Here is a 24,345-nt window from a genome sequence, read left to right as displayed (position 1 = left end):
CTCACAGGCCCTCAGTTTTCCAACTCACGGAGGGGAAGACAACAGCTCCAGCAGACTATTTCCCCACCTGTGCTGCCTCTGGCATTGGCACATCATACCCCTTGGGTCTTCCTTTGAGGGTTCCCATTCTAAAATCTGACTGAGTAAGCCCAATCCCAAATGATTTGCAGGATCTAAGAAGGATGGTACAGTTGCAGGCTCCTCTCAGAGTGACTCAGCTCATGGTAAGACACAACTGACTACAGCAGGACAGCACCACAACCTCAACACATGAGATCCCAGATCCCCACTGCCAGGACCTAGGAGAGACTGCCCTTCCCTGGACCCTCACTTGTCTCGGCACACTCTGGGGAGGGCACTCCCTTCTGGTACCATAGAGATCTCTTCCTGCTCCATACACACCATCCAAGGGCTCTCTCTCTTTCTTGGAAATATTCTTAGTAACATATGGGAGAGCAGATGAAAATGCGTTCATCTGAGTTCCTTTGTGCTGCTTTTGCTACAACTCAAAGGGAGTCTTCAGAGGACTGGAGTAAAGGATTCTCCAGTGATCCTACCAGGGAGGTAAAAAAGGAGAGACAGACAAACAGAAAGGTGGAAAAAGAAAAGAAAGGAGAAGATGGGGTTGCAAAAAATAAGGTAGCAGAGAACATGAGGCAGAGACTCTAAAAAAGACAGAGGTAGAGAGGGAGACACAAGGAAGCAATTTACAAATGAGTCATTGCATCACTGGAAAGGAAACTGTCCAACTTCTTCCTCTGTCTCCCTGCTGAAAACACCTGAACCCTGCCCCTCCAGGCAGCCCCCAGCTGTGGGTCAGCAAGCACTTACATATCTGGTGAGTCTTCCTTGCTGATGTACTCTTCCAAAATGCTGGTATCAATGTTGGAAGGCTCCAGAGCTCCATTGATATCGTGACCTGCAGCAAGGACAGGAAGTGAAAGGGGTGAGTGCTAACATCAGGCTTGATGTTTCTTTGCCCCCGCTGCCCTCCCACCCATCAGAAAATAAAGGGGCCAAGTAAGGTTCCCTGAGTTCCTGCATGGCCAACAGGTTGCCCAGTTTTGGAGAGGCCCCGTATCCATCCACACACACATTACTGTGTGAAAATAGATGGGTGCATCTTGGGAGCAACTGAGACAACACAGCACCAAGAATAAGGTAGAGAGATCAGAAAGGCTGGCAAGGGTAGCAGGGGATGCAAAATGCTTGACAGGAAACTACTGACTGCAAGACCACCTGGAATCATCTGGGATTAGGGGTCCTGCTAGGTTGGTCACAATCATACGGGGCAGGAAGACCAACTGTGCCTGAGGTCTATGGGATGCTGGTGTCTACTGAGATAGGCCTGGGTCATAGGAACATGTGTGCTCTGTGGGATACTGGGACCCACTAAGCATAGCCTAAGTCACAGGGGATGCCAGGGCCCATTGAGTCATGCATGAGTTGTGTAGGATGTAGGGGTGGTTGTAAGGGAGTCTGCTGGGCTGGACCTGAATCACATGATCTAAAGTGAGACCACCAGGACAGGCTGGAGTTAACCTGACAGTAGGTCTTGGTGACATGAGCAGAAGAAGCCACTGGTTTTCCCTAGGTCACATGAACAAGACCACCGCTCTGGAAGAGCTGCTCTGGGTGGGCCACAGGAGCCCTTGGCTAGGCTTAACTAGAGTGAAAATTAGGCCCTGCAGAAGGGCTGCATTGCGTGGGCTCCATGGGTGGATTTGGGAGTCTACTTTCTTTTTCTTCCCTTTGGACCCTTGCCTCAGTCTTGCAGAACGTGCTGGAATTACTCTGCTGCTGCCATGACAGCTTCAGAACAGAGCTGAGCTCCCTTCACATGCCTTTTTTTTTAAAGAAATGTTTTGTGTTCCCAGCCAAATCAAGTCAAATCCATGAGTCAGTCCAAAATCAAAAGTAGCCCTACAACCAGCAAACATACTCAACCCCTACCAGGGGCTTCCGATGTTTCCAAAGTTTTTTGGCGAGCTTCATATGTCCTCCTCCCTCTTTACTCTCCCCTCTCTAGAAAGGAAAGGGCTGGACTTTCTTCCCTCTTTTCCTCTAGGGTCCCTCCTCCTCCTCCTCCTCCCGTGCTGTGGAAGCTGGGCTGGGCTTTGTTGATAGAAAGTGCTTTCTTTATCTGCCTCTCTGAAGTAGGAGCTTGCAGCCCTCTGGAGTCTATGCCAACCCTAAGTGCCAAAGACATTGCCAAGAAAGGTGGAAGAGGAGTCCCAGCCCTCCTCCTCCCCGAGTCCAGAGCATGAAGACAGCCCTGCCCCAAAGGCCTGATCCCTTCAGGCTGAAACAATATGTCACTTGCCTAGCAGACTCGTGCACATGTTCTCAAAGGACCACCCTCCCCTCCCCACGAAGGCTGCACTCTGGGTAAAGGTTAGCCAATGAACCGCAAAAATGAAAAAAAGGGGCTTCACCCTGAGTCCAGCCAATCAGGTCTTTCCCCTGTGAAAATCCCTTTCATACCAAGACAAGCAAATCGGCAGAAATAAATCCAGCTAGGAATTTTGCCAAATGGACAGGGTGAGGGTTGGTGGGGAGGGGGGTGGAGATCTTTTCCTTGGTAACACAGGCCAGAGAGAAAAGCCTGGGTAGCAATTCCACTGTAAGGCACCTAACCCTTTGTGTACCACATACCTCAATGGCAGGCCACAGAGTGGTGGACAGAGTAAGGGCGCTTGCCACTCCCTTGCTAACACCTGTTTCCAAGGAAGACAGACAAACACACAGATCCTGGCATCCCCAGCCCCTCCAGCACCCAGTGGAGGCTCTTGTGCTGCTCCCAGAGACAAACAAAGAGCAGGACATGATTTATAAGACAAACAGGGACATTTCCACAGCTTGTTCCTGAAGCAACAGAGCATGGGGCAGGAGAGTACTAGGGTCTTACCCTACCTACAGATCCTCATCACCTGATAAGCCTGTTTAGATACAGGACTCACCTAGGCTGAAATGACAAAGCAGTGATGCATCCCTAATCAGATGTCTTGTGGTTGAAGTATCATCACAACTGAATCCAGGGTAAGTGGGGGCACATGCTTGGGAACCTTCCCACCATGGCTTAGCATGTGTTCTCTCGGCTGCTTTCCCCGCTCTTCCACCCCACAGGCTCTCCCCAATCCAGCTCTGCCAAGGCACCATCCCCAAAGCTGCAGTGTTTCTTTTCTCCCAGACCAGCTCTTGTGGTTTTCAGTCATGTTCATGGCACCACCTGCTAAGCCAGGGATACTTCTGTCTTGAGCAGAGAATTACAGTCATACTAAAGCATGTATTGATGTGGACAAAAGCAAGCTAGAAAAGCATTCAGAAAACAGAGTTCCTTCAGCATGTGATTAAGGATTTGAATCAAGGTCTCCTGGAGCGAGGGACCAAACTACCAAGCTTCCCTGGGGGGAGCTCTACATCCCTTCCCACTTCAAGAAGCGCTCCTCAGACAAGCAGAAGTTCTGGTGCAGGACTCTAGCTTGAGAATGTCTCTTAGAGATGGTTTCTGGCCACTCCGCAGTCTAACCCTGCAGGTAGGCGAGCTCACACCTGCCCAGTCACTTTGCCTGAGAGGTCACCTTCATGAAAACTCGATTAAGACACAAGCCTCAGGTGAGATAAGCACCCTGACGTGAAAGGTGTGTCAGCTGAGCAGCTCTGGAGCTGCAGCAGACTTAATAACAACCATAGCAGGGGAACTGGTGGTGTGTCATGGGGTAGCAGAGGTAAGGGGAGGAGGCTATTCACATCCTAAAAGTAAAGCCAAGGAAGAACATTCCTCAGCTTGAGTCTGCAGGCCCAGGAGCTGACTGCAGAGGAAACGAGAAGACAAGCTCTCTGAGGCCTGCATCAGATGGCTGAGGTGCTTTGTAGCAAATTCTTGTTTGTTCCCTGCTGCTTCTGATCCAACCTGGCCAGCCTGGGAATCTCATCCCCAAGATCCTCTGCCCTGCCCCTGGTCCTCCCTGTGCCCCTGCTCCCTTCGCTGGGACAGAAAGCATCTCTGGAATGTCTGCTGCGGAGTGCGGGCTCTTAAGAGCATCTCATTGCCTGAAACTTTTATTCAACAGGGGCTGTTACCAAAAGCCAGCTTAGGTGATTAATTAAAAGCTAATACCTCTTTCTAGTCACGAGCTCCTAACAACTTTAACAATGCCCCTCCTCCCCCTCCCATCTGAGGATTAAGAGGGACCATGAATCCATAAAGCTGAGACCCACAAAGCTTCATACCCACCAACCTCCACACAAGACAACCACTCACCTCCTAGCCCCAATAAAATGGAAACAGCACAGGTGACACTGGCCATCACCCGTGTGCAGCCATTGCCATGAAAGAGAAGTGCCAACCCTCACAGGTCATCCTGCCACCCACAGGCCTCTCCAAGAGCCCAGGCTCAATAATCCTCATTCCAGAGTCCCCTGAAGCCTGTAACCCTAGTGGCATTGTCAAAAGCTTTTCCCAGAGAGTCTCCAAAATTAATTGGGTCAAATTCCACCTTTAGTAAGAACCTGGAGTAACTCTACCTGTGTCAGAGGAGTTACTCCAGATTTACCCCAATTCAAGATACTGAGTAGCTTCCTCTGCCTTCCAACTGGGCTGAGTGCTCACACCCTGAGTGCCTACTGAAGTGTGTCACACTGGCAGCTCACGTGGAGCAGCCCCTGTGCTCTAAATTCAGACCCTTGCCTACTGCACCACAACTTCTTCATGGAGGTGAGCCTTCACAGCAGACTGCAGCTCATCTCAATATGCACAGAAAAAAAGACTACACACTCTTCCCTGACACCCTCCTGTTTCAGAATCCCATCCAGAAACAGGTCAGGAAACTACCAGGCTCCTGGCCCTAGTAAGCCCCTACCAAGCTCTGGTTTTCCTCTGTCCCAGGTAGCAAAACCATCCCTGGAATGACTGCCCACTCATTTCCACTAACTTAACTCCACATCTTGTCCCAAAGCCCCCTCCCCCCCACTCCACTCACCACTCTCTGCAAAGTCCCTGCTTCCCTATCAGAGTCCCCCTAAAAGTCCTACCCTATCTCTCTCCCTCAATCTGCTTTCCAAACTCTCCCTCTCCTGAGGGGTCATGGAGGAAGTGTAGAGAGTCATGAAGGTAAATCTTTTTTGAGAAGAACAAGATGACATTAGCCCGGGGACCTTCCCTGTGAAAGGAGTTGGGAGCTGAGAAAGCAGAGGCCCCTGTACGTGTGAGAATGTCAGGAATCCCAATGTTTGGACTGGTTTTCTCTGCCTTCCCCAAACTCCCAAACAGGATCAGTGTCCAAATGAAGCTGCCAGAGCTACTCCCCCTTCCTGTGTGGTTGGGATTGGCAGCTTGTCTGCTCCCACGTCCTACACCAACCACCCCAGACACCCACCAGCGCCAACCACCCTTCCTGCCTTCTAGCTCCTGTGCCAGCCCCAACCCTGCAGCACGCTCACAAGCTCAGCACATAGAGAAAGTCCAGGAAGCCCTGCTTCCTCCTCAGCTCTCCGTGTCTGCATGCATGGGGCTCCAGTAGATGAGCCAAACGGTGCTATGCAGCTCTCTGAAAGAGTTAACAGAGCCCCGCCCCTTCGAGTCACTGTATTTACAGGCCTTAGAGATTAAAACCAGAATTTACCACGAGTGATAGACTGATAAGTTTATGGTATTTCTATTTATAACAATCCCTCCCCCATCCACACTTGCTCTGCTGCCTGTCTTCTAATCACCCATAATCCTCCCTGGGTCACCAGGGGGGTGGGAGGGTTAGGGGGAGCGACTGACAGAGAACGGCATCCTGGGATACCTTAACAAGAACCAGATGTGGGAACCTGGAGAGGATGACAAGGTCAACCATTTTAATGGGCTGCTGAACTTCAGCAAAAGGGAAAAAAACAGCAAGAGCAAAGCTTCAGGAGACAGGAATGAGGGGAGGGAGTTACTGAGAGGCAAGGCCATGCCTACAAGAGGGCCGTGGGCTTCCCCAGGGCAGGATCACCCCATGGCTGCAGACGTAGAGTCTGCTTTTGCGCACACCAGACAGCAGAATACAGCCATCAACCAGTTCAGCTTGTATACAAGAGCCATGAAAGCAAAGGAGAAGAGAGCCAGATTGGATAAAGTAAGAACTAACTCAACCCTCTGCCCAAAGACAGACCTGGATGCTGAAAAAATCCTACCGCAGTTTCCACATTTCCTGCCTCACAGACCTCAGCCCGGTTGGCCGTCACCATCTCTGCTTGCCCAGCTCCCCTAGTATGGAACACCTCTGGACTCCCCATTTCAGATCAGATGTTCAATGCCTTCTCATAATCCCCTACCTCCAAGGTGTGTCCATTGCTGGCAAATGTCACAAGCAGGGTTTTTGAACCCGAAAGCTTGCTTAACAAATATTCTCCAACTATTTGGGTTCGTCTAATAAAAGATATCAAATTCACCCAAGGAACCTTGTCTGGCAATGGCAGCCACGCATTCACTTTAACTATTGCAGGAGCACAAGGGCTTGCACAGAAGGCCCAAAGCGCCACCCAAGCATACACAGCTCATACATCTACCACATAGAAGACATTCCCATTTCCTGTAGCCAATGGTATACAATAAGTATCACATCCAACCAGCTTTGACTCCTAGGCCCAAATGACCAGGAGCAGGACATGAACTCATGTCTCCGCAGTCATAGTGAGTACAGTAGCCACCCTTCCAGCACACTGCAACTCACACCGAAAGAGGGGCTGAAATAGGAGTTACACATGTAGCTCTCATTGGTGCCTTTCAAGATTATCCCCCCTACACATGCGAGCACAAACAAGGCTCCACCTCATACAACAGGCATTGCTGAGGGGCTCAGATGAGTCTCAACCCCGTATCAGGCCCCTGCTTCTCCATCCAAAACCAGGGGACAACACTACCTGACTCAAAGGGCCTCTGTTCCTTGATGCTTGAACAGGCTCAGACATAAGGCACCTGAGAGAAGGAAATGAAAGTTCATGGTGATTTAATTTACACCAGACAGGCACCTTCCAACATGCGAGGGTGCCAGCATGTAACTAGATGCACACCAGTGAACCAATGCTCTTCCTGAGATGATTTGTTGGCTGCAGGGAGCATATGGCAAAACTTTATGGACACAATGGCTCCTAGCAGACCATCTGGAGTGTCCCACATACCTCCAGCACAAAGAACTGGCCCTTTTGTGTGAGAGGAGTTATCCTCTGTACTCTACTAAAAGGGAAACTGAGACACAGAGCACTCAGATGACTCAATCATGGCCAGAAAGGAAGTTGGTGGCAGATGGTGTTGCACTAGAGAAGAAATCAACACAAGAGGCTAAAAGAACCCAGGAGTTTCCCTCATCCTTCTAGATGTGGGCACTCCCACAAAGGGACACCAGATCCACCCAGGGAAGTCAGCACTAAGTTCCCACATACTTCTGCACACACTAGATGAGGGGCAGCAAGCATGGCATCTCCTTAGCACAGTGACACAGTGGCACCAGGCTGAAGGCTGCAAGTCACACTGAGCTGCCTCCTCTAGGAGCTTACATAGGCAGGTAAGGCTCAAAAGCCAAGCATCATTTTGCAAGTCTGTGGGCTTGGTAGACTGTCCCACCAGCTGGTGGGGTCCTACCTATAGCCTGCCATGGCATGTTTTTGGCACCTGGTGCTTCAGCATCTCAGCTCTATGCTCACTGCTCCTAAGGGGGCAGCACCAGCAAGGAGCAATGGTGGCTGCAGGGCCTGCCCTGTGCATGCCATTGCCAGTTCCTTTCAGTGAATGCACACAATGGGTTGTGAAATCAGAGGGCTGGGCTGCCGCATCGGCACATTCCCGGGCCTCGCTCGCTCACCAGCCCTTCGGCCTCCGCTGGTGTTTATACTTGCTGCCCTGCTGATTGGCCAACAGCCCAGCCATGAGCCTGAAGAATCTACTGAGAGGTTTCTAACCAAACACTGCCTAAGCCTGGGGAGCTGGAAGCAAGCAGCTGAGCTCCATCCCCTCCTCCCTGTGTCACCTAGGCTCCCAGCCGTGGCCTGATCTGGGCACATACTTACCCTCCTCCCCCCCTAACACCCAGCAGACCAGTGCCCCAAAGAGTCCAACTGCTTCAACACAGGCCTGCTCCCAGGCCCCATCCCTGCCTTCCAGGTGTGAGGGATCAAAGGGTTTGAGCAGCAGCAAAGCCCTGTTCCCCAAAACTGCAGCCCCAGCCCAGAAGGAAAGGGAACCCACCAAGGGAAAGATGCACCCTTCCCACACCCTGCACATCCCACTCAGAACAACATCAGACACACCAGAGGTCCAAGGCATTAACCGCACCCAGTCCCCACCCCACACATCCCCATCCTCAGCAACATGGGGCATGCTGGGACTCAAGCACAGCTCCAGTGCCCTGCTCCCAAGACACATCTCTTATTCTCCCCCTGCCATGAGATGAGATGAGATCCATCAGGGTTCAGATGAGGGCCCCATCTGCAAGCTCAAGAGACCTACTCAGCCGGGACCATGGAGGGGATAGACAGCTCCTTGTCTAGGAAATAAACAGGACTGATTTTGTTCTCCTGCCTTACACACCCACACACACACACACACACACACACACACACCTTGGGTGCTGGAAGATCCAACCCAGGAGCTTGGGGGGTTGGATCATGCCTGCCTGCCATCTCTTCCCACTGCAGCCCACACTCCCCCACCCCCTTCCTAAGATAGGCAGCCCTGCATTCTTCTTTAATTATACTCTTTATTACCTGACTATAACGTTAACCAGTCACTCCCTGGAGAAGTGGTTCCTGTAACCTGAGCAGGAGGCAAAGCCAAACTGCCCCATTCCCTCAGATAACTCAGAGACCACCCCAGAGCAAAGCCCCCATTGTCTGGGGACCTTGATGGAGTCTCCCCAGCATCCACATCCACACAATTGGCATAATCACAGCACAGATGCCTCACTGAGTGCCATGTGTGTGTGTGATCTAGGCCAGCCTGAGCTCCCTCCACTTTGCACAAAGCCCCCAGGTTGCTTTCACCCCATGCATCAACAGGTCCATGGTTCTCTTAGATGTCCCTCTGGGGCAGGCACCTTTTCAGAGCTAGAACTATTTACAGGTATGTATACAGGACATTTCCCAGAAGCTAAAGGGACAGGTCATTAGCTGGTGTGAACCCCTGCAATTCTTTCAACTTCTGTGGGCTTTCACTAATTTGAAGACAAAGGAGCCACACTGATTTACACTAGCTACAGATCTGGCCCCAAAGCACCAGGAAAGGTTGCTTCAGGACTCAAAACACCGCACCCTGCCCCCTCCCATACACATATCAAACCTTAAAAGCAAGGAAAGGCCCAGGTATGGGAGAGGTTCTCCTTGTATTTTGTCCCCTGGGCATCACATTATCAGCTGTCAACAAGACACCACATCTCACCACAGAGATCCCTGCACCTCCAAAGGTGTTCATCGAAGCATCCTGGACATTTTTACACATGCTCCAGGAGGTGTACAGGGGACTTTAATTAGCAAGCTATGCTAATTAAAAGCGCCTGAGCATCATGTGTATCAAAGTCTCACACATCGAAAAATGGTGATGGGGCGCTTTGAATTAAAGCTCATCCAACGAGCTTTAGTTCAGAGCACCTCACCACCATTTTTCAGTGCAGGGACACTGATACATGTGATGCTACAGTCTGTTGGAGTGTGTTTATGTCCATGCTCCAGCAGACTTGATTAACTGAGTCTGCTCCAACGCGCTGGATTTCCAGCATGTCAGAGCCGGTTCCCTGCACGTCTATAGGAGCTCCTGTGTTCACCTAAGCCCTGAGTCCAGCAGCTCTGGCAACCAAGTGATGACAGGGTTCTTGGGGAAAGCCTGGGGTCAGAGTTAAGGGAACAGGGAGCTTAGCTCTGGGCAGTCACAATTCAAGAAGACTGCAAAGCGTTTTGCCCTTCTTTTCATTTTTAAAAGGGGAAAATGTCCTAAAATTCAGAGAGGAGTTATAGGCCCTTCAAACATAACCTATGGCAGGGAGAAATCTGTGCTCCTCCCAACACTTCCTTCTATTTCTATAGCACCTTGCAGCCCCAAGAGCAGGCTGGAACAGATTGTCACCCCCCACACTCACAGTGGCTAACACTCTTCTCCCATGGACCACAACACACTTCCCCCCAGAGTAAGTCTCGGCCCATCATGAGATAGAGATCAGAGTCAGGCCCTTTGCATGTTTATATTATATACAAGCAACAAGAACCGCTCAGTCCACCATCGAGATGTGCTCACTGCTGGCATGGAAAGTTGTTGTTACATAACAGTGCAGACTAGTGCAAGAAGCAAAGATGCTGCATGCAACTGTTGCTGCCAATGGAGGGAACTTAGGGAGATGGGAGTTGACGTCCAAGGTGGTATGTGACCAGGACACTGAAGCTAGCACCCCTATTTTGGCAAAAAAAAACCCCAGCTGCAGGATCTTCAGGGGCCACAAGGGCCTGGTTCCATTCCTCATCTGAGAAACAGTGCTGCTGTGCTGGGGTACTGTGCTGCCTGCACTGCCTCCTGCAGCACCAAGCACTCCAGCTGTAGGCAGGATGAAGCCATCTCTAACTCCCACGGCACAGTGCCCCCAGCCCCCACGCTAAACAGATCAGCCAGATCACCTCATACCTCCAAGTGGCCTTTCAGCACCATGATGGGTCACAGGATCACGGGCAAGCATTTCCCCTGCTGAATCCTCAGAACCAGCTCCGACAATCCTCCTGTGTTACCTGAAGGGTAACCAAGGGTCACCCAGGCATGACCTCACTTGGCTTCAGAGCTCTAAGGATCACATCTGAAGATAGTTTCCATAGACAGACACAAAAGAGGACCACTTTTCCTAACCCATAGCAGATAACAATTGCTGAGGCAGCTCTGCCTCTGCTGGGCATCACAAATTCCCTGCCTACTACAGACATCGGTTCTTGCCACGCAAGGCACCACTATCCCTAAAATGCTGATTGCTATGGGATGGGAGCCTGTCTGGCCAAACATGAGCTGGCTTCAGCCTCCCTTTTCCCAAGGCCTTTGGAGGGACAGGTGTCAGTAGGGATTTGCCAAGTAACTGTGGTAGGAGGTGCCCATTCATCCCTGGAAGCCACAGAGCAGCGGTAGGCTGTGCAGCACTGGTGCAGGTGGCATCTGTCTCCAGGGTACAGTTGGCCACGGTGGGCAGTGCCATACAGGAGAAATGCTTTAGGCCAGCCATTTTACTTCCGCGCTCTTCCCAGTTCCCTTCTCCTGGCCATTTTTTCCCCAACTACTTCCCTTCCCTCACCCCAAGCCCTTCTTCTCCTCTTCCCAACTTCTACCCCTGCCTCTTCTTCACCACCTCCCCTGCTATTTCCCTTGGTCTCTTCCCTCCCAGCTTCTCCATGCTTCTGGCCTCTCTCTTGGCCCTTTCTTCTTCCAGTCTCCCCACCCTTCTCCTGGCCTCTCCTCCACCCTTGCCAGCTGTGAACCTTGGCATGGAAGGAGCCATTGTCCTCTGGGCATCAGGACAGAGGAGGAGGAGGGGAAGGTGTAAGAGGCGACACAGTGGAGCGTTTGTGCGCTTCCCTGCTGTCTTCCCCCCCTCCCGCCACTGCCGTCAATGGGCCACTTGTCAATTCATGCACTAAGATGGCGGAAATGGCAGTGCGCACACAAGCATTGCCATCTGGCGGTAGCAAAGCTGACTGCACAGTATGGCACACTGGCTTGTTTGTCTGGAGCCCCGTTGCCATAGTAGATAGCGCTTTGGCCTCCTGATCAGGAGCCAAGGTGGAGGGGCTGGGAGGGCAAGATCAGGAGAGCCCACTCACTGGAGCCTATCAGCCCCTCCTGAGTTCATCATATCTGGGAGCAATGCCCTACACAGTCCAGCTGCTCTGTAACCCCAGGACACCCAGACTCAGGCCTTTTCTAAACATACAGAACACATTACTTCCTCGGCTGCCCCACGACAGCAAATCCATACAGGACAACAGGACCATGCTGTCCAGTCACCAGGACATGCCTGAGACAGACCCGTTGCCTGTAACAAAATGGCAATAAATATCTAGAGCCCCGTGATGCGAGGGGTGTCACTGAACTCTGATCTACAGGTTCCTTGGGAGAGGGAACCAACTTCCCCTCAACCCCTTGCCAGGGACAGTTGGCAGTGAAAATTAAAAGACCTTCTCTCTCTGCCCAGACAGCAGGTTCATGGAGCAGGCACCATTCATGGGCCTTGCTGCTGCTTAGAAACACCTCCCATCCCCTGAAGTGCTCCAACAACACTGTGTGTCTGCTCCCCTTGGAGGGACAAAACCTCCTACAAGCTACCCTTCCTAATGAGCATCTTCCATGAGACAGCTCTAACACCATTCCCCATATAACCTAGGGACATCCACACTGTGCTCCTCTTCCCAAAGGATCTCTCTCTCCAGGAGATCACCCTGATCTCCCAGGTCAGAATGGGAAGCAATTCCTTGTGGGTCTGTCACCATGGGACAGGACTGGAACACAAGAGATCTGAATTGAAAAGCAGGCTCTGCCACAGCCTCCTGTGAGCAGTCTTCTCTTTTTCCCCAGCCTTCAAGCTGTCTGGCCTCCCTAGACTGAGAGCTCCAAAGGACAAGGACACTTTTACAAGGACAGGGCAAGCCCCCATTTCCTGTTAGCCCACTACCATAACCATGTAGTTGTGTGGCTGTACCAGTGAAACTGCTCCCAGATATGATGTGTACAGGACTGAGAAAAGCTGGATATGGTGCTGCTCTGCCCAGTCCCGGTGCAACTGCCCCAAGACATTGTATTTAGAGGGAGGGAGGGAGGGCAGGACAATTCTGTAAATGTGACAGACTGCTTGACAGATAAACCACTGCAACCACCAACCACGAGCACATCTACAAATAAGAAGCCAATGGAAGTGGTCTGCCATTCATGCCTGCAGGGGCTGCAAGAGACTGGTTTGGCAGAAGGACCTGGACAAGCCAGTGAAATAGAGCAGTTTGCAGACCTGTTGCAGTCTCATGCAACTCAAAGACACAGCAAGGGACCTCAGTATGTGATTTGAAAAGATCCAGGCCCCTAAAGATGCAAATTACCTGCCCTAGGAAACCTATCTGACCAGAAAGAGAGTTCACCAGGACCCCATTAGTTCTGTGAAACAGATGCCATTTCCTTGATGATCAGATATGGCCAGCCACTAGGCTTTTGCCTCTCACTGGATAGATGGCCTGTAGTAGTGACACAGCCTGTGCCTATAAGCACTGTGCACAGGTATCTGCTCCATGGCTGGCTTACCAGGTTGAACAAGGTGAGCAAACTATACTACTAACACATACTCTGAAGTGACTGGGTTTGCTTTGGAGATCTCTCACCCAAAACACTGAGGAGACGCGGCCCTATTTAACTAATTACAATGTCTGGTAAAATGTAACATCTGGTAAACCTCTAGATCAGTGATTCCCAAAGGGTGTGCCATGGCAAGATCCCCCTGTGTGAGGAGATACTTGCTTTCCTCCCCCATCCGACACCTTGCACCTGTAGCTGCTCCTTTGGGGACTCCCACCACTACTGTTGCCTTTCCTCACCCTTCCCACCCCCAGGCAGCCCCCATGCTGGCACCCCCCACGCTCCCAGCAGTGTACTCTGCTGTAAGTGGGCAGGTGGGCACACCTCGCCCCCTCCATTCTTCCCACACTCCCAGGGCCAGCAGGAGGGGCCGTGAGGGTGGTTGCCAGCATGTGAGACCCTGCAGAAGCAACCTCAGGAGGGGCTACACTTGCTCCTAGAGGTACAGACCAAGGTTTGGGGGAGGGCAGAGGAAAGAGCAGAGCACAGCAAGGTGGCACCAACTAGATCAGTGATTCACAGCTTTAGCCTCAAGGCCCCCTCCAGCTCTTTTCTGAATTTAGATATAGCTCAGTGACTTTCAACTGGGGTGCTGTGAAATTCAGAAAAGTTAAGGAGTGGTGCCATGAGACTAAAAGGTTGAAACCACTGATATAACTACTAATCCTCTGCTTAAAGACAGATGTATTTGGTGTCATTTTTTAACAGTACATCTCAGCAATGGTATGATTTCCTCTGGCAGGGGAATGGAATATATGTTTTCACACACACACGCACAACTCTGCAGGTGTAAGAGTGAAGTGTGCAGTCAATTATAATCCAAAAAAGTGTGCCCCAGGTATCAAAAGTTTGGCAAACACTGCTCTAGATCTACCAGAGACTAATGTGAGAATTCCCAGGATAACACATCCCCGCAGGACAGGCCTTTTCATTTACTTCTGCTTTCTGCCCCATGCGAATTTCCCAGGGCCTGACAGCATTTCCTGAGTTCTGTGAACTGACTGATGCTGTAGAGATGAGGGATCAGCCTGACAATGCTAACCATGCAAGGAGAGGGTTGCTGCTTCTTTCCTTAACAATGAAATGAGATGCACGCAAACGTTCTCTCTTTCATGTGCTTTGAGCCTTGCCACCCATCAAGTATTTGTGGTATTACAGTATGGCCTACAGAAGCTTTTTGAAATGCAGAAGCTAGAATCTCTCTTTTTTTGCTTAGGTTTGGGAATGATATAATATAACCTCCATTAGCAGAGAATATCACACTCCTGAAGGGGAATGACCCAGGGCTATAATGGATGTTTATCTACCTCAGACTGCATACGTGTTAAGGGCAAAAGGGACCGTTATGATATCCCTGCATGACACAGCTTAAATTGCACCCAGTGGTTCCTGCAGCCAACTTGTGATGTGAGCTGAAGCATCTCTTTTGGATGCCACCCAAAGCTAGATCTTATTTCACCTGCTAGGCTTCCACGAGGACCTACACACCTAAATGGATCCAGTTCCACCCTGCCTGAGTCCCTGAAAAACAGTTAAGGCAAATGTGGGTGGGTTCTCCTCCTGCTCACTGCTTTTTGTGACTTAGTCTTAAGGCTGAGATTATGGCATGTTATAGATGTATTAACATTTTTTTCACAGTCAAATAGAGTAGAATGGGATCACACTTTGGCACCTAACAGATATGAGAGGACCTGTCTCCCAGTCTTGATTTCAAGTGACAGAGACTATCACATCCCCAAGCAAGTGGTTCCACTGGTTCCTAACTCTTACCATCAAAAATGTGCATTTCATTTCTGGTCCAAATTTCTCTCTCATCCAGCCAGGGGATTTTGTTGCACTTTTTTTTGCTGGCCTGAGAAGCCTTTTAGGATCGAAAGCACTTTTTCCAAGAGCATTTCTGAGTCCCCTCTTAATTTTCTCTTTGCTAAGCTAACTCCGCTGAGCTGCTTCTTTCTCTCACTAAGACAGGATTTACAAACACTGCTCACTCTCATAGCTTTTTTTCCTAAACCCTTTCCAGCTGGTCAACATCCTTTTCAAGGTATGGACATGAAAAACAGACAACATTACAGGAATTAAATAGAAATGGCTGTTTGTGCCCTAGAAACTTCCATACTTATCTTTTTCATTACGTATTAAAGCTGATCAAAATAGGAAAAGCACTGTATAAAAACCTACACATTTCACAAACATTTTCATTTTTCAAAATGGATTGATCTCTTGCTTTCAGGAAAGTGTATGTGAAACTGTAATAGAAACATCTTATTTGCCATTTATGGAAATTTTCATTTTTAAATCTTGAATTGAATATTTTTCAAATAAAAAAATCAGTTCTGAAAAGTTGTTCTTCCTATTAAGGATAAAGTATACATTTAAGCTACAACCTAGTACAAAATTTGAAAAAAAATACATTAAGCAAAAATTATCCACCTTCATAAAAATGTCATTAAAAGAAAACTGGTAATTTTCCCATTAAAATTTGTAAACTTTTTTTTTGTTTGAAATCTTTTGGTCAATTCACTATACTCTGTCCTGAACAGAGCATGAAAGGAACTGGAATTCTGAACTAGGTAGCTTACAGTATAAATACGTATTAGTTAATGCACATCAGGTATCAAACACACTACCGTGTTAAACACACCCTGGCTCACCTGTAGCATTCAATGTCCAACTTCCCAGGAGTGCATTTTTCAGGGGTTCTGAATGAAGAGAGGGCAGATTGCTGGCATGCTGCATGAAAAGGCTACATGTGCAGGGGGCAGCATGAAAATAGTCATGGAGACAAATATGGGAGCAGATTACACTGGGAATAGATGGGCAAGAGGCATGGACTGAGCATGTTCCAGCAGGAGGTAAAGAGCTGTTCAGATCCTTAAAGCAAAGGGCAATAAGTCAACTAAATGAAGAAGAAAAGCAGAGTCTAATGATGTTATACAACTTGGGGAGTGATGCAGTCAGAGCATTTATGATAAGGCTGATGTCAGTATTTTGGGTAAGCAAGAAGTGCAAGGTGAGAATCTGTGAGACCCATGAAGAATGGCTGGCAGTAGGTGAGAGATGAGCTGGGAATGAAGAATAGTTTTGGTGGTCAAGGACAGAATGCAGAGGTACTGCACCAGGCTGACCTGGAAGAAAGCAGCCTTATCAGGAGAGAGAGAGAAAAAAAAGCAGCAGAGAGTTTCATTTTGGCCATTTTGCATTTAAATTGGTGGTGGGACATCTAGAAGGAGACATTTTAGAGAAGCATGAAATTGGATGGAAGAAATGTTGGTGGATGGAAGAGTTAGATTTAGGAGATATCAGCAGACAGATGGTGATTGAAATCATAACCATATATGTACCTACATTTACCAAGAAATATCAGCTAGAGAGAAAAAGGCAAGGAAAGAGTCTTAACAGATAGCAAGAAAAACAAGAGAGAGGAGAAAGAGAAAGGACTATCAAGCAAGACACAGAAAGACCAATTGAAAGAGAAAAAGAAAAATAGTCATGAATGCCAAAGGAAAGGACTATGCCAGAAGCAAGAGAAGATGCAGCCTTTCCCTGGTAGGTTCACATTTTGGATCCAGGCCAGGACTAATTCATCCCCAAATATGGGCTGTTCAGTGACCCATGTTAAAGTTCAATGTCCAGGTAACCTCATCACAAAAGCCACTCCCTGCAGCCATACCTTGGGGGGAGTCTCAGCAGAAAAACCGAGGCCTGACTGAACTACAGGGAACGCTCCAGCCTATGTTCCTTCTTAGAGGTCCCCCTGACTTCTAGAATTGGAGACAACATGGAGGAGCTTACGTTGCTCCTCCCCTCAGCTGTCACTCTCTGTAGCTGCTAATTCAGCTTCTACCAGAATTACGTCCACTTATTTTATTATTGTATTTCACTTAAAAACACAGCAGGACAGTGGTTCTCAGCCTTTTTAGTCTCAAGGTACCCCTCAGAAAATGCCAACTCTTAGTTTTCACTTGGTTTGTGACAAAGGAAATTTAATAGTGAAAGCCAGAAAGACCATAAGAGGTCAGCATGTTTTTAACAATATAGCTTCTTATTTGAAATCTCTGATTTTCAACTTGTGAATCATGTTTGCACACATAACTGTGTGTACATTATGTGGAAACAAGCAGCACCCCTGAAAGGATCTCAAAACACCCCAGAGTACCATGGCACCCTGGTTGAGAATCACTGCACCAGGGGATGCAGGCAGCCCAGAGTAAGGTGTAACAGGGAGCCTGAAGGCTTCTGTGACTTAAAAGGAAACTGCAGCAGGGGGAGCTGACTCAGGGAAAGCTAGCAACTAAGGAACTAGCTACCTGCTAGTTGAATTGTGACCAAGAGCCAGCAGTAACAGGCACAAGGGACAGACAGCCAGGTTGCTCAAGGGCTAAGAGCTGCAAACAGTAGCTAAGCAGCTGCAAGGGCATGCAGGCAGGTCCTTAGGGTCACAATGAACATACCTGAGATGGCTGCTAGTCACCTAACCGGAAAGGGGCAGGGCGTAGCATGTATATATACTCAGGGCCTGAGCCTACACAGGGAGTCTGGTCCTGGAGGCTGCAGAGAAAGGTGCTCTGGAGTAGGAAGGGCCAGGAGAGCTCCAAGCTGGCACCCATAAGGTTACCATACATCTGGGTTTTCCCAGATGACATGTCCTCTTCTTGGGCCTACCAATCTCCATCCAGGTGGTTGTTTTTTTTTAAATATCAACAAATGTCCAGGATTTTGCTCTGCTCAGCATCAAGGTTTTTTTCCTGGCACTTCCCTGCTTGCCATAGCAAAGAGCTGCTTGGGGCTGGAGGAGCAGGGGGAGGACGAGTGGAGCCAGGAGGCGCCACATGCATGTGTGCACACTCATTCATATGGCCAGCATGTAACCAGGCAGGGTGGTGAAAGCAGCCCTAGCAGCTGGATGCAGGTAAGTCTATGAGGGGTGGGGGGTAGAGGGCCTGGGCTTGGGTACTGTCTGGGCAGGCTGTGTGTGTGCTTATGTGGGAGGGTGGGGGTGCCCTCCAACGCTGGGAGAAGCTGTCCAGATGCTAGGGCTGCAGCAGGGCAGGGGAGGCGCCTGCCCCTCCAGTGGGGGAAAGGGGTGGGGGGACCTTTCAGGGGCAGCAGGAAGCCGCATGGCTCAGTCGGCAGCACGGGGGCCAGTGCCCTTGTATTCAGGGGCAGGACAGCCAAGAGATGCTACAGGGCTGGGGGGAGCAGGGGCTTGGGAGTGAGGGGCACTAGGGGAAGCAAGGGCCTGTGGGTGATGCCAGGGGGCTGTGGGTCAGGTGTTAGGGGCACTAACATGGTCCAGGGGGTGGGGTACTGTGGTTTAGGAGTAAGGGGCAGTGGTAGAGCCAGAGGTCTGCAGGTCAAGAGTAAGGGGCAGCAGCAGAGCTTTGGAGTGAAGGGTGGGGGCATCATATCAGCATATCACTGCCGCCCTCACTCCTCACCCCCAATATCATGTTACCGCCCCTCTGACAATTGTCCTTTTTTTTTAAACTGGAAATATGGTAACCCTACTGGTGCTACCCTGTAGGAGGTAAACAGAATGCAGAGGAATATGACACAGGATAAGGGGAAAGCCTTGTTGTAGCTACTGTTTATGTTTGGGCACAGAGCAGGGTAACTGGTATTATAGCCAGAGGGCTTGTTCCTTTATTATAGTTCATACTGGTGGTTTCAGATTGGGACTTGTAGGGGTGGTATGGAGATCCCAGCCATGTCTGAGGGCATGAGTGTCTGGAGCCCTGCCAGGGGGCTGGGGGCTCAAGACACAGACCTTGAGCCTTATAAAGTAGCAGTGTAGGGGAGGACTGCAGCTGAGTGCAACTCAAGCCAATGGGGCAAGAGGGCCCAAACAGAGCTGAAGCAGGCTCACTGCCCAGACTAGGGCCGAGGCAGGGCCAGGGGACCCAGGCCTAAAGTAATCAAAACAAGAGCTGGTACCTAGAAGCCAGGTCCAGTACAGTGGGCCCAGGCTCGAAGGCCTACCTAGAGAAAAGGGGTGGAGGCTTAGGTCCCAACAAGGGAGTGATTATACAGTAACACCTAAAAGGCTTGGGCATGGCTGTAGAGGAAGTTCAGAGGCAGTGAATAGCCCTCAAGGCTGCAAGTACCCTGAGGGGCACAAGTGAGCAGAGAGGGCCACTAGGCATAAAGCAGGACTAAACCAGGTGGGACCTGCTGGCTTTCAGAAGAACAGAAGGCTTGCTCTAGCACCCTTAGGCAGCCTCCCTTTCTAACATTCAATAGGCACATCAAGGCATGGCTGGCGAGAGGGGAGGGTTCCCTAGAGCCAGAGCAGGGCATGGGTTGCATGGCCACCAGGGGACATCACAGCTGCCCCTGGAACCCGAACATTGTCACATTTGGGAATTAACAATAAGGTTTTGGACTACAGTAGTTAGACAGTTTCATTAGCAGCCAGCACTGATGTAACAAAGGACTGGATTACAAGAGAGGACTGAGAAAGGAAATTACACAAGGAGCACGAGTCATTATATCCAAAGATCTGTTAGGTCATCATGTTCATCCCCATGTGGGATTACTCATTACAGTTCATTTTCCAGTCTTTTGTCCAGCCTAGTTGCAAAATGTTCCAAGGGACAGGACTTGCAGCACTCCCCTGGAGGGACTCTTCCATATAATAATCCAGGGGTGTCAAATTTATTGGGCCCTACAGGCTGGCTGAGTAGTACAGGGATGGATCCACAGTGCAGGGCCAGTCTGATGCAGGCACTACATGCAGTGTGCGCTGGGCTGGCTTCATGTGCCAGACCAGTCTGAGATCCATGGGCAGCACCATAAGTGAGATGATAGGGCTCTGGAAGCTGAATTCGGCCCATGGGTTACATCTTTGACACCCTTAAAATAACCCATTCACCATGAGAAGGAACTTGCTGACATCCAACCCAAAAATACTCCTTTCCTCATTCCTATGTACTCTTCCTTAACAACCCTTGCAATGGTGAGATACTGGTAGCCCTCGTCCCCCTGCTTTACCATGGCACGTTGGAGTGTTCTTGGGGACTTTGAGCTACGTGCCTTGTAATAGTGCAATAGGGTTGTTTGCGCAGTTTTAGGATTAGGTTAGACATGGGATGGTTTGGATAAGCATGTTCCTCCTTTGAGCAGGAGTTGGACTAGATGACCACGTGTGGTCCCTTCCAGCCCTACTTTTCTATGATTCTACAACTTCTCCCTGCCAATACCCTTCATACTGAGCTCCACATGGGCTGCACCATTAGGCTGTGCATTATATTTTAATTAAGACTCCTGTGAGTCTCCCTTCACAAATCCAGCCTTCCAGTACCTGGTCATTTCTCCTCTGTCTGGTAATATGGTACCAAGAACTAAGCAAAATAATCTAGGTGTTGTCAAGATCCATAAAGGAAAAGATGCCCTGTTATGCACAACTCAATACTGACATGGCCTGGCATGCTGCCAATAGCACTGCAAACTCTGATTTGCTGTCCCCATTCACCCCTAGGTCTCTAAGCACCTTCTTACCTCCCACCTGGCTCCCTCCCATGGAAGACTAGTTCCTGGAAATACTGTTCTGCAGTTGCACTTGGTATTTTTTTCAAAATGGAAGCTAAATCCCTAGCCACAAAGCTCTGCCGACTTTACCTGGGCCAAATCCTTGACTGGACTACTTCTTTCTTTTCTTGTTCTAACTTGGTATAATACTTGTTGAGGAAGGGATAGGGATATGCATATGTGCCAAGGTGCAGTACATAGTGGAAGGTAGGCCTGTTGAAAGCCTCAAAGTATCAGTGCAGGGATGTGGCCAGGTGTCTGGTACACAGAGCCAGTGGCAGCTTCTGGTTGCCACTACACAAGTGCAACTACACAACTGTCTGCAGCAACCACTTTTTTTTCACCCCACTCTCCTCCCCAAGTCAGTGCCCAAGGCAGTTGCCCCACTCATCCCACCCTAGTTATGCCACTACTTCTGGGTTAAAGTAAAAGGGGAGAACAGCAGGGTGGATGTCACAGTAGGACCCTGCTATAGCCCACCAAACCAGAAAGAGTAGGTGAATGAGCCCTTCTTAAACAATTAATGGAAGTTTCCAAATCACAGGACCTGGTTTTCAGGGGGGACTTTAATTACAGTGACATCTGCTGAGACAGAAGCATGGCAGTGCACAGGAATTCCAGCATGTTCTGGGAGTGTGTTGGGTATAACTTTTTGGTACAGGTGGTGGGAAGGCCAGTTGGCGGGGGAAGCTCTTCGTAACTTCCTACTCACAAACAGGGAGGAATTGGCAAAGAATGGGAAAATGGAAGGCAACATGGGCAAGAGTGACCGTGAAATGATAGAGTTCAAGATCCTAAGGGAAGGGGGAAAAAAACACAGACACTTTAGGAAATTCAGGAAACTGGAGGACAGGAGCCCCTGGAAGTCAAACCTGAGGATAAAAAGGAGTCCAGGAGAGCTGTCTGTATTTTAAGGAGGCCACGTTAGGGTTTCAGGAGCAAGCTATCTTGGTGTGATAGAATAACGGGAAGTCCAGACCAAGACCAGCCTGGCTAAACTAACAACCACTTCAGTGAGATGAAACTCCAAAAGGGACCCTACAAAAAGTGGAAATTTAGTCATATTACTAGAAAATAATACAATAGCATCATATGGGCATACAGGGAGAACCTAATCATAGGTTTCATAGACATTAGGGACTGGAAGGAACTTCGTGAGATCGAGTCTTGGTCCCCTGCCATAGGCAGGAAGTCTGCTGGGGTCAAATGATCCCAGCAAGATAAGCATCCAAATGGTTTTTGAATGAGTCTAGGTGCTTGCACTACCTCTGGAAGGAATCTGTTCCAGACCCTGGACACTTGGACTGTAAAGAAGTTTTTCCTCATGTCCAGTCTAAGTCGGCCTTCCATAAGTTTCTGGCTGTTAGACCTTGTTACCCCTTGGGGAGCCTTGGTAAACAACTGTTCTCCCAGATCCTGGTGCACCCCCCTTATATACTTATAGGCTGCTACCAAGTCCCCCCTGAGCCTTCTCTTCTCCAGGCTGAACAGTCCCATGTACCTCAGCCTCTCCTCGTAAGGCTTGCTCTCTTGGCCTTTGATCATGCAGGTGGCTGTCCTCTGGACTCTCAAGATAATCCATGTCCATCCTGAAGTGGGGAACCCAAAACTGGATGTAGTACTCCAGCTGTGATCTCACTAAGGCTGAGTAACACGTGAGGATGACATCCCTGGTTTAGCTTGAGATGTATCGGTGGATGCATGCCAGAGTTTGGTTTGCTTTGCCGGCTACAGCACCGCATTGGTGGTTCACGTTCATCTTGTGGTCAATCAAGACCCCCAAGTCTCTTTCGGTCATAGTGCCTGCGAGCGTAGCAATGCTGAGCCTATAAGTATGATGCTGGTTTTTCCTCCCAAGATGGAGCATCCTGCACTTCTCTACATTGAATGCCATCAGGTTTTGGTCTGCCCACCTTGCAACCCTGTCCAGGCCAGCCTGTATCCCCAGCCTATCCTCCTGTGTGACCACCTTCCCCCATAGTTTAGTGTCGTCCATGAACTTCACCAGTTCACATCTGACACCTGAATCCAGATCATTAATGAAGATGTTGAAGAGTACTGAGCCCTGAGGGATACCACTGGTCACCTTGCAGCATGGTGATTTCCTCCCATCAACTGTTACTCTTTGGGTCCAACCCTGGAGCCAGTTGGACCACGAGATGGTCGAAGCTGCAGTTCCCCAGCTTAACCACGAAGACACCATGGGAGACCAAGTTGAAGGCTTTCTTGAAATCCAGATAGGACATAAACCTAGTCTCCTTTGTACAGGCAGTGTGTCAGCTGGTCATAAAAGGAGACGAGGTTGGTCAGGCAAGACCTGCCAGCAATGAAGCCATGTTGGCTGGCACTCAGAAGGTTGCCTTCCATTAGCCTGTTGCTGATGGAACCTTTGATAATTTTCTCCAGGCTCTTTCCAGATATGGATGTCAGACTGATTGGCCTGTAATTCTCTGAATCTTCCTTCCTTGATGATTGGGACCATGTTGGCTCTTTTCCAGTCTTCCAGTACCTCTCCCAAATGTCCCAAGTTCTCATATACCTTCACCATAGGGCATGCTGCAATGTTCACCAGCTCCTTCAGGACTCTTGGGCACATACCATCTGGGCCCATGGACTTATGGATGTCTAGCCTCTTGAGGTGTTCCCTCACTTGATTTACATCAATTGTGGGCCCATCTTCCACACCCTGGATGCTTTGTGTCCTGTCCAACAGGGTGGCCCCCTTGAGCAGGTGGAAGACCTACACAAAGAAATCATGTAGGAGACTGGCCTTTTCCTGAGCATCAGACATCAGCTGCCCCATCTGATTTAGCAGGGGTCCAATGTTGCCTTTGTTCTTTCTCCGACTTCCCACATATCTGAAGGACTTTGTTGTCCTGGATTCCCGTGGCTAGTCCGAGTTCAGTTTCTGCCTTGGCTCTTCTGGTCCTGGCTTTATGGTCCTCTCTCTACAGGTACGGACAGTGCTGCGTAGTCCTCCTTGGTGAGAAAATGGGAATTATATCTGGTGTAGGCTTCTCTTTTTAGTTTCAGGAGGTCCTAAAGTTCCCTATTAAGCCAATGGGGTTTCCCAGCCTGCTGACCGCCTTTCCTGCGGGATGGAATGGACTTTCCTTGTGCTTCGAGGATTGCATCCTTAAGGAATAACCATTCCTTGTGGACTCCCCTTTCTGAGAGGCCATAGTCTTTTAAGTGCCTGAATGACCAGTCTCCTGAGTTTGTGAAAGTCAGCCTTCCCAAAGTTGAGAATTTCTGTTTTACGGAGAGATAGGTCTGCCCTGCGCTGGACGGAAAAAGTGATCAGGTCATCGGTTCACCAACCTTCCCCTCAATCCTCAGGTCTCTCACCAGGTCATCCCCTTTGGCCAGAACCAGATCCAGCACTGCCTCTCCCCGAATCAACCCACAGACCTCTTGTGTTAGGTAGAGCTCATCAATGCAAGCGAGGAAGCTATGTGACTGGTCAGATTTGGCCGTGTGCTCTTCCCACAAGA

At 49.6% G+C, this 24,345-nt stretch overlaps 1 protein-coding gene across 2 annotated transcripts in view; it reads right to left on the bottom strand.

Annotated features, from left to right (window-relative positions):
• Positions 1–24,345, bottom strand: part of MYRF (myelin regulatory factor) — a 114,214-nt gene that overhangs the window by 67,719 nt on the left and 22,150 nt on the right. For both annotated transcript variants that reach the window (XM_019485247.2, XM_014593478.3), the window contains exon 2: positions 832–919. In XM_019485247.2, coding sequence (XP_019340792.1) covers positions 832–919 — 88 coding nt within the window. The remainder of the gene's footprint in view (positions 1–831; positions 920–24,345) is intronic.

The sequence above is a fragment of the Alligator mississippiensis genome, chromosome 2, assembly GCF_030867095.1.
Source record: "Alligator mississippiensis isolate rAllMis1 chromosome 2, rAllMis1, whole genome shotgun sequence".
Classification (NCBI taxonomy): domain Eukaryota; kingdom Metazoa; phylum Chordata; order Crocodylia; family Alligatoridae; genus Alligator; species Alligator mississippiensis.
Note: the sequence above shows the minus strand (reverse complement) of the source record. Positions and strands in the feature narration are given on the sequence as shown.